The sequence below is a fragment of the Coniophora puteana genome (assembly GCF_000271625.1).
Source record: "Coniophora puteana RWD-64-598 SS2 unplaced genomic scaffold CONPUscaffold_17, whole genome shotgun sequence".
NCBI lineage: Eukaryota > Fungi > Basidiomycota > Agaricomycetes > Boletales > Coniophoraceae > Coniophora > Coniophora puteana.
In genome coordinates, this window is record NW_006913069.1 from 404505 (window position 1) to 414835 (window position 10331).

At 52.4% G+C, this 10331-nt stretch overlaps 3 protein-coding genes across 3 annotated transcripts; 2 read left to right on the forward strand and 1 right to left on the reverse strand.

Moving 5' to 3' along the window:
- Window positions 1-364: 364 nt before the first annotated feature.
- Window positions 365-2110, forward strand: CONPUDRAFT_169584 (uncharacterized protein; the record flags this gene model as incomplete). Its single annotated transcript, XM_007776414.1, has 2 exons — window positions 365-1983; window positions 2041-2110. One exon carries the CDS (start codon window positions 365-367, stop codon window positions 1967-1969), a length of 1605 nt encoding a protein of 534 aa, XP_007774604.1. The 3' UTR covers window positions 1970-1983; window positions 2041-2110.
- Window positions 2089-3388, reverse strand: CONPUDRAFT_112458 (uncharacterized protein). Its single transcript, XM_007776415.1, has 4 exons — window positions 2982-3388; window positions 2827-2927; window positions 2535-2769; window positions 2089-2481 (listed from the first exon to the last, which is right to left on the reverse strand). Exons 1-4 carry the CDS (start codon window positions 3140-3142, stop codon window positions 2223-2225), a joined length of 756 nt encoding a protein of 251 aa, XP_007774605.1. The 5' UTR covers window positions 3143-3388; the 3' UTR covers window positions 2089-2222.
- Window positions 3389-3526: 138 nt separating this feature from the next.
- CONPUDRAFT_147324 (uncharacterized protein) lies at window positions 3527-9399 on the forward strand (the record flags this gene model as incomplete). Its single annotated transcript, XM_007776416.1, has 13 exons — window positions 3527-3579; window positions 3640-3761; window positions 3834-3919; window positions 3982-4262; window positions 4321-5356; window positions 5648-5829; window positions 5977-6260; window positions 6315-6469; window positions 6494-6645; window positions 6721-7577; window positions 8606-8781; window positions 9059-9099; window positions 9160-9399. The coding sequence occupies exons 3-13, from the start codon at window positions 3883-3885 to the stop codon at window positions 9397-9399; spliced, it is 3441 nt and encodes a 1146-aa protein (XP_007774606.1). The 5' UTR covers window positions 3527-3579; window positions 3640-3761; window positions 3834-3882.
- Window positions 9400-10331: the final 932 nt, after the last annotated feature.

Sequence of the window (10331 nt, forward strand, 5' to 3'; positions counted from 1 at the left end):
GAACACGCATCGGAACGCGGCGCCACGATCGGATAATTTCCTTCGCGTTGAGGTGGTAGATGTCCAAGGAAATTCTCTGTCTTTCTGAACATCTCCAGCTTCCACCCTAGAACCTGATAGTGAGACCATTGTTGGCGCGAACGACTTGGATGCAGACGTTTTCCTTGACAGCTCCAGCGCAGACCGTGTGGACAATCTCGGCGACTGCCGAGCCGTCCGCTTCCGCCTTTGCCTTGCCTTCTGTCTTGAGTGGCGACTCGTCCAGTGGTTTGCTCCATTTCCCAGGCGAGTAAATCGAAGTGTCTCCTATCGTCATCATCACACTCAAGCAAGACACTGACTGATGTAGCCTCACTGACGAACCATGGCGCAGTCGCCTGTTAAAAACAGCTCACGTTCCACCCATGAGCATGCGAGATGGCCGGCTCAAGCAAACATCCATTCTCTTCCCCCCGAGCTGCTTGCTCGTATCATGCTCCTCACAATTCGTAGTGTGATGATGACGGCCATAGATGATCAGACGCTGGTTTTGTCTCGCGTTTCCCGGCACTGGTGCGACGTCGCCCTTTCCTTCCCTCGTCTTTGGACAAGTTTCACCGCAGACAAACGTTACAGCCTGAAGAAGGCGCGGTTGTTTCTGGAACGCTCCAGGTCCGCTACACTCGACATCGACATCGACATCTCTCCTGCGGCCACCGAGTTTGGCTCGGGTGGGGTTATAGCTCTCGTCCTGACACAGACGTCAAGGTTCTCCGGACTTGAGGTCACCACCCATGAGGCGGAGCTTCCTGATGAATTATATACCAGGCCTGCTCCGAGTCTGGAAAGCTTACGTATTTTCTACCGACCGGAATCTTACGTTGACGGCCCAGATATACTAGAAATCCCTCACGAACTCTTTAACGGAGAAACTTCCTCCCTGCGATCTCTTCTCCTAGGGGGATGCACGGTGATATGGGGCTCCTCGATTTTCTCTAAACTCAGCGAACTGAAAATATATTCGAATTCAGACTCGGTTGATCCGTTTATCACAATGGAGCAGATGGTCACCACTCTCAAATGCTGCGCACCTACTCTCGAAACGTTGGTCCTCTGTCAGTGCATGGCGCCCGAGTCATCCTTACCTCCGTCCTGGGCGATCCAACCCGGAGCTGTGACACTCTCGCGGCTCAGAAGGCTTGAACTTGAAGCATTGCCGCTTTCTTTCCTCGCTCACTTCTTGACGTTGGTCGACTTCCCCCCCACAATCCAGATCAAGATCCTGGAAGTCGACATCCTTGAAAACGAGGCACCTATAACCACTTCATTCCCAGTTCTTCCCAGCAAGCTCTTCCTAACCCTGTATGCCTCACTCAGCCCTTCACGGTACCTTCGCGTTTGCATCAGAGAAGACCAACTTGACATCGATATGTCGGATAGTGATGAACTTAAAGGGGAAGCGCCTTGGTATCGCAACCGAGTCAATCCTTGGTTTAAGATCTCCTTCATGTGGTCGCATATTGGGCAGGGGGTTGACGCGTTTACTCGCACCTTTCACGAACTCGAAGACCTACCTTTGTTGGAGATCCATACGCTCGTTATAGGCGGCTCTTCGGTTCCCTCCAAATGCTCGTTCTGGGAAGGCTTCTTCCGCAACGCCACTCGGGTTCAGCGCCTCTACCTCGCGCATTATAGGCTCGAAGAAGAGCATCTGGTAAACATCATCCAAGTCCTTACCCCCACACACTCCAACCAGGGTGATGGTGGAGATGATGGACTCCTTCTACCGAGTCTTGTGCACCTGCACTTCTCTACAACGCAGATACAAAACGTGTCCGTGGACCTCATGCTTGACTTCTTCAAAGGTAGGGCTCATGTTGGGGCAAGACTAGAACATGTGACGATAAGGAAGCCTCGTGAGGTGAACTCGGACCTTCAAGAGTATGCTGAATTAATTGGGGCCAGTCTCGTCACAGATGGAGACAGCTAGATGGGAAGATACTAGTGAGGCTTCGAATTGCGTGAATCCTCGCTGAAATTAAAACCCTGGTGGTTCTGTAGACATCCAGCAACTGCGTGAGGCATGGCGATGGAGCAGCATACCAGTGGCACGAAGACATCGATATTTCCGTATGATATAGGCTGCTGTAGCCACTAGCGTGTATGCTTGAATCGATAGCGAGCATCAACGCTTCATCACTCCTTGCTCACTCACGTCTACTACAATATATGATCTTGTAATATCATCGTCCTCGTCTAATCGTATCTGGCCTTTTCATCTTCATACTTAGCCTCCTCAACTGCCCTCGATTCCGCTTTCGGTAGAAGAGGCCAGCTACGACACCGATTGCACACACACCGAGCACTGATCCAACAACCGCTCCTGCAATCGTCCCACTCGAAGCCGAATGATGGCTTTGGGAAGTCGACGTAGGAGGGAAGTAGGTGGGAGGCGAGCTGGATGCAGGGAGGGTGAAGGATGGAAGGAAGGATGATGTAGCACTGCATAACCAAGGTTAGTCGTTGTCTCAAACACGACCATCACAATTACGCACCTGCTGTTCGTCACGTTCAGCTCAATATACTCTATGTCAAAACGTGTTGTTGCTTCCTGGGGTATAAACGTGATGCCGAGGGTCGTAACCTGGGTATCGGGTATGTCGGCGCCAACGATGAGCTGAACGTCGGACTGGATCTCTTTGGTAACGAAGACACCGGTTGACGGGGCGGAGAGGGTGAAGTTTATGGTCGCATTGGAGTAGGGGGATGTTCTCACTTGGACAGAGGACGCTATATGCGTCGTGAGCTGAATGTTGACCAAAGGCGCCTGCTGTTTGTCGGACTCACCTCGGAAGCTGAAGAAGGCTTGTGGTATGATGTCACCAGTTGCGTTGGCTGGTCCATAGGTTGCGACAACAGACGTGTTGGGAACATCGCTCAGAACCTGCCTGGGTCATATGGGTTAGCTTGAGCGTCAAGGCGTCTCACAAAATTGGACGTACCATACACCAGAGCACGACTCTGACACACTCGCGTTGCAAAGCGCCGGACTATAATCGATATCGGCCGATGTGCTCGGAATTCGGACTGTTTGTTGCGCGTGTGCTCCAACCGTAGCTGCCGCAAGCGCGAAGAGGATGGACGACAGCTGCGATAGCAGCATGCGTCTCGGTCAGGCCGGTCAAGGGTAGGAGGGCGCCTGTCGCTATACCGTTGTAGTGGGTGGTGGGGGGAGCGAGGACGCCCAAAATATGCGCCCTTGGGCCATGTGTTGGCAACCAATGGTTTCGAATCACGGTGCGGTTCTCGAGCTGATCCAGATGGCAGGGAATCGTTCATCTGACCAGTCGAGGCGCCCAATGGCATACATGAATGGACGAAGAATTCATTTAGGGACGAGGCTGGTCCGTCGATGGCGCAGGAAAGGTTGAAAGCATCCTGATTGCGGGCCGTCGGTCGTGATGCATCTTGGAAACAAGGGTGAATTGCTGATATGTTTGGATCCGCAGATGAATGAGTGGGAACAAGTCGCGAATTGCGATCCCCCATGCCGGAAGTTGCCGAGGAGGAGGAGAAAGACGGGTTGACGGGCGTTGCCGGGTGTGTTTTTATCCCAACGCACATGAGCGCACACGCTTGCAGTTAGGAATCTATCGATAGTATGCAGGATGAAGGCGTTCACTCAGCGCCGGGGGCAGCCAAAACAGCATTAACGACGGTCAATCGATTGGGGTGCCTCAAAGGCATCACGGAGGTGGGGAGAATTACCATGACTAGCTTACGTGAGTCTTTCGGATGTACTGTTCCATTCAAAAGCAAAATTGAGTACTTCTTTGCCAACCGCGACCACCCAGCCCTTTCTAGGACCGCTACCTTTGGATATCAACGCTCTCATTCATAGCCATGCGACGGCAGCTATCACGGGTTCTGCGTATACATTGTGAGCGCAATCTCCTTGCGTGTTGTGCAGCATCTGACAGGAAGTATCCCTTCCCCCTTCAGGGCGTCGCCCGAGCAATGCGCACATACACCCTTGCCTCCGTTTGCCTGAGATGCTTGGATTTATATTCGACTTCGTCGATGACAGGAACACTATGGTTTCTCTGGCTCGCGTGTGCGTTTGCTTTTGTGCAGCTGCAACCGACAAGATACCTCGGCACATCAACAATATTTATGAGCTCTTGTTGAGCCTTCCTCACGATTTGTGGAGGCTCCAGTTACAACGCCCCGTCGCCCGTGCAATGAGACAAAACGTATTTACACCGCAAGCATATTGGACTCTTGTGCGTGATACACTCAATAGCTCAGTTCCCTAACTAATAGATGCGGATGGATTGACAGGAGTTTGTTCGCGAGATGAACACCGAGGAATGGAACATGCTTATAGCTCGAGCAAAACATGTTAAAACCATAGGTTTAATCCGGGACACGCTGGAACCCACCACCGGTTCCATCACTTTTCGAAACAGGGCCCTTGTCCCACTCCAGACCGTTGATAATGCCCTCGCCAAATGTCCTGTTCCCATTCTCTTTCCTAGCCTCGAAGCTCTGCGTTCTCGGGTTCCGCAAGCACTCCTTCCCTTAGTTTTGCCTCCCACACTTCGACACATCGATATCCACTCTTTGGAAAGCAAAGCCGAGGAATATGCAGATGATTATTACCGCATCTTGCCATCTTTCCCTGCTTGCTGTCCGCAACTCCAGTCGTTCAAAATCACACTCGACGTTGGCATAGCGGGTCGGTTTTACGTGGTCAATCTCTCCCGCCTCTACCCGCACTTCATCGGCCAATGGACTCACCTCCGGTCGTTCACCGGCCCTGCCAACGAACAAGTGCTCCGACACCTCAGTCAACTTCCGGCTCTTGAGAACCTGGACTTGGATTTATCCGATTGGGATCTTGAGCTTGCTCAAGATCAGGCGAGTCTTACCCTCTCAAGAGCTCGGCTACGGGGAGTGAACTGTATCACCTGTCGCGCTATCTCGTTTGATAGCATCATCAGGGCACTTGAAGTCCTATTCGGCTTCTCCGAGGATCCTCAAGTCATCCCACGGTATCCAAGGCCAGTGGTACAGCGTCTCAGCATCACTAGCGGCCGTGACCGTAATTTTGTCACACCATGCTCGGATTTCATACCCGCTCTCATCGGGCTCATCTCCCTGGATGCTCTCCAAGTCTTTCACGTTAACAAGTCGTCTGGCAGAGTATTGGTTGCACCTGACACAGAGTCGTCGGTGTACCAGCTTCTGTGCCCGCTTGGCGCTTTCCCAAACCTCGTGGACGTGGACTTTTCCGTAGCCATGATAGATCAACATTCATATGGCCGCCTCGACGCGGCACAGGTGCTGCACCTCGCCAAAGCCTGGCCCAACCTTCGTGAGTTTCGTATATACGAAGCCGGGGTCCACTTTACGGTTCTCGAGGTCGCCGCTTTAAGGAGCTTTGCCCCCAGCTGCAAAGAGTTCCGTCGGCGTCCATCATAATGGATAAACACGACATGGCAGCAATAGCCGCGGATCCTGGAGTATTGAAGCGCGCAGGGCTGGCGTAACTGCCATCGGTGACAGCTGAAACAACTTCTTTACTTTTACAAACTATAGCCGGTACGCTTTCGCTCTGAGATATAATTGATGTAATCTCATCGTCAACGTATAATTCAATGTGTAGTTCCCGCCGTCAAGAGCATAGAAACGAATCTGTCGAAGCGGTTGTGTATTAGATCTCGTGTAAGACGTCGTCGAGCTAGTGGGCCTGTCTTTCCGATGCGAGAACGGGCGGAACTTGGTGGGGCTAATGTTCATTCACTAACTTTGTCGATGCGTAACCGTAGTAAAGCCACCGAAATTATAGTTCGTCGCAAACCTTCCGCAAATCTGAACCTTGCCTTCTTCTTGCTCATGATGACATCCAAACGCCATATTCTCGACTCCTTCGAACACAAGGACCATTGAAGGCACGCTACGATGCAATACATGCGAGGTTGCGTGCTGTTTCAGGCTACAGGAAACCGACAGTTAAGGACGACCCCTCCTGTTGATGGTCAAATCGAGGGCACGTCACTACTTCTCGAGTCTGAGAAAGTACTTAGAAGCTCAAGCGCTCACGCTTCATTGAAATTCGTGTTGAATGTGCTACGTATCTTGGTATATGACCCCTTCTCCAACCGCCGTCTCACGACGGTACCATCCTCTTCCTACCCTTCCTACTCACAACACCCTTCTTCATTTGCGCCTCTCTCGACTTATGAAGCGGCAATTGTCGCATTCGCTGAATCCCTGCCGTGAGTCATCCACTCTGTTAATTTAGGCTTAGGTAACGTTGCTGCCACAGCCAGCCCCTCACACGCGCCCAAGGCAACGCCTCAATCGCAGCCTAACCCATGCCGTTCTTCCGGCAACATGTACACACCAAAGCGCCACTTCCTACCCGAAATCCTCGAGCATATCTTCGACCTCGTTGACGACAGAAATAATCTGGTCTCTCTGACGCGTGTGTGTTCCCTTTTCAATGCAGTCGCGGCCGGCAAGATTCCCCGGAACCTCACAGACGTGTACGAGTTGTTGATGTGCTTCTCGCGTGACTTGTGGGAGGTGAAGTTGAAGTATTACTATGACGAGTCAAGCTACAGGGTATCGATGTGGAACCTCTCCCAACCCTGGGTGTTCGTACGTCATTGCTCTGCCCTTCTTAATGTTGGCAGGCCTAAGAGATCTAGGCTGCTCACTGTCTTTTATCCATAGTCATTCGTTCGGGAGATTACCTCTCACGACTGGCAGATTTTGACGAATCAGGCGGCCAAAGTCAGAACCATAGGAGAATGTACCTGCAATAAGAGTAGCTGGTCCACCAGCTACAATCCTGCCGACGAGTTCCAAGCTCTGAGAGCCCCTTGGTATCGGGGGAGAAAACTCATCATCGACCGCACGGTTGAGAACGCTTTTACACACACCGATTGTCTTCCCCCCGTTTTGTTCCCCAACCTTCAGGTTCTTCGAGGACAGATACCACCATACATGCTCCCAAAGGTCCTTCCGTCTCACCTTCAACACGTCTATGCCGTCTCGTTGCTCGTTTCTGACCAAGCGATACCTTGTCTTTCGAGCAGCTGCCCAAATCTTTGGTCATTTACGTTTGTGCCTGATTACCATCTCCTTCGCCACTCTCCCATTAACGACCTCCGCCTACTCCCACATTATCTCGCTCAATGGGACCGCCTCCGATCCTATAGCGGTCCGGCTGACAGTCAGCTACTGCAGCATTTCAGCCAGCGTCCTGTGCTCTACGGCCTGAATTTGCAGTTAGCCTCGCATGTTCCTCTTCTTCGGCTTCGCAGTTCAGAATCCCCTAATGTATCAAACAGACGCCTCTGCAGACTTGATTCTCTCAAACTTCGTACTTCTTCTTGCGAGGACGTAGTCAACGCGCTACGTGTTTTGTTCGCCCCGCTTGACGGCACTTTCCTTGACGATTTACAACCCTCTCTTCGACACTTCACTGTGCTGGGTGATTTCGAGAATGTTTCCCTCTCCGAACTACCCACGATACTCGTGGACCTTGTCTCTCCCAACGCGCTCGAGGCTTTTTGCATCAACGACCAGTGCGAGCCTCGGTGTCGTAATCACGCTTACTACAAGACACGCCTCCGTTACTCTTCGGCATTTAGACGGCAATGGAGGGGAATACAATATCATTTTGGTACCACAGTACATAAACAGGATGATAGCAATGCAAGGACAGTGGAAGCACAATCCCAATAGGGCCGCGAATTCTGACGCCGCCAGATCAAAAATATCGGACAGGAGCCGACACGCTGTTCGTAGACGACGTTAAGCACACGCACCCAAGTGCGAATACAATCGATTGACTGAGCGCACCAGGCTATATACTCATGACGAACTTATCATGACGCGCTGGTCAGGCCAGAGAAATAGCGTGAGCTCTGCGGGCGCCTTGGCGGACTCGCTTGCCCTAACCTGGCGATAATTCTCGTACTAACAACGGCAATGCCCTCGTGCATAGGGTACTACAGCTCGCATGATGACGAGGGGCGAGGGAGGGGAAGGCAAGGTGAAGGGAGATGATGAGGGACTGGAAGGCTTGGGCGACGATTGGCCCACTCTTATAGATGAAAGGGCCCAGGGACTTGACACTGCCATCAGGAAATCGTCTGAATGCATTTGGGCTTTAGCAGATGTAGGGATCTGAATCTTGAAAATGCATCGACAGAGGGGACACCAACGCACGTTCCGATTGGTCAATGTATTCTGCAATTCAATACAATTCACATTCGAACAATTCTGCTTCAACAAACCGGTCGATCCCGTCGTCTTGTGGGCATGAGCTGACACGGCCCACATTTAACAGCGTTTCGTAAACGGGTGCGGAAGTGTGATTTGGGGCATTTCTCCGGTCCTGCATTCAGTCTTTCGGAGCGGCAAGCGAGAGAGTGCTGTGAAGAGCACAGGAGTCTGCAACCAAGCAACGGCAAACAAAAGCCGACCATCTGCTTGTAGATACGATTAATAATGAGTTGTCTACCCGAAGTAGGCATTCTGTCTACGAGACCCTTCGCCCGCTTTGTGCCTTTCCCAATCTCACACAGATCCACTTCCTTTTCACTACTAGACATCCAGTAAACGACGGCCGCTTGACCGCAGCACAGCTGCTCGAGCTCGTTTGCGCCTGGCGATATCTTCGCGAGCTCCATGTCGTCATACAGGGTATCGAGTTCACTTCACTCGAGGTCGCTTCTCTAAGGAGGTGCTGCCCTCAGCTTCAGAGCATCCCACATATGCCCATCGGTATGGGAGAACATACTTTCATAGCGCTCACTGCAGGTACCGGACTGACTGAGCGCATCGTTCGTGCTAGGAAGTACACTTGGGATGCATAGTATCTGGGAAACTGGTAGCCCAAGGGATGAGATCAGCCGCATCATGCGCCAGACAGTCGTATAGGAGGAGGGTTTCAAGAGTGGTAAGCGAAGTTTCCGAGATAAAAGTCGTGCAGATGTAGATAATCAAGACGAGGGAGCTTGTCCGCCTTGCGTTCTTTAACCATACTATCAGTGTAACCTAGTTCTTACCGTCCGTGACGAGACTTGCTCCAATGGACTCCGCGTACGCCTGGAGCTCGGCCGCTAAATCATTCCGGTGCTTCTCTATCGTCACATGCTCCAGCTTCATCCCGGCGCAGGCTCGTCCGTCGAGGAATTCGAGCATCAACGTCGAGGGCACATTCCTGTTACGAGCTGCGGAGAAGTGCAAATGGACAAGGCGCGGCAAAAGAAGCCTCTCGCCTCCCCCGAGGCCCTGATCGGTACCTGGAGGAGTAAGGACACGGATGATGCTGATCAGGTGTTCTTCTTTGAGTTCTGTATCAAGGGAGAGGTAGTGCACCTGGGACGCGTTGCAGAATAGCCCAACCCAGAATGAGTATGCGGTAGGGAAGCGACTACCACTGAGCTTGAGAGTGTGAATCTCCGATAAAGGTATGTCGCGGTGGACGTTGCGAGTGAATACGTCGATCCATCGGTCGGAAAACGGCCATATGAATGATGCGACAAAGGGCTGGTTCTCGCCAGGGGGGTAGTAACGATACCAAGGCGCCTTGCCTTCATGCTCGGTCCTATCCCACATGTGAATCCTAAGATGTTTATTATCCAAATGAAGTCGAAGAGTTCGCGAAGGACTTTCAGGTGTATACGGAGTGAAAAAGAGAGTCGGGGGAAGAAAGGAAACGGACGTAGGTATGGAAGGGCTAGGATCCCAAGCGTCGACCTCCCAGATGCTGACTGGGATTGTGGGTGGGAAGTCGACCAACGTGAAGAACTGGGCAACGGAGGAGAAAGGGGCTTCTTCAATCTCGAGACTTCTGAGCCGCGGGAGTGATACAGCCACCTCGACATCACAACAACCGGACCTATTAAGGTTGCCGTACAGCCCCCTCTACGCCCTCCTAGTTAGGATCCATTTATCCTCGACCCACTCACTGCCGGTAATTCTTTCAATAACTTCTTTTTAACTTAGCCCTTCTTCTTCAGGTCTCTAAGTCCCCTGGATGAGTCATCCGCTTCCCGGCCCGTTATTTCCTAGGGCCACGTCATCCCTCGGTAAGTGTTCCCGGCCTCGTTCTCCCGAGTTCCCTTCCGATCCCTTCCGCTCGCTCCCGCCCGCTTAGCCCCGTCCCTCCCGTGTTTCTTTTCCCACCCTCCTTTCTTTTCCCCCCCATCTCTCCCTCCCCCCTCGTCCCGCTCCCCTCGTTGTCGCCGCCGTTCCCGACGGCCAGCGTCCACTGCGGCTGCCGCCGCCCCCGCCTGACAACGTTCGCCACCACTGGCCGGCCACTTCGC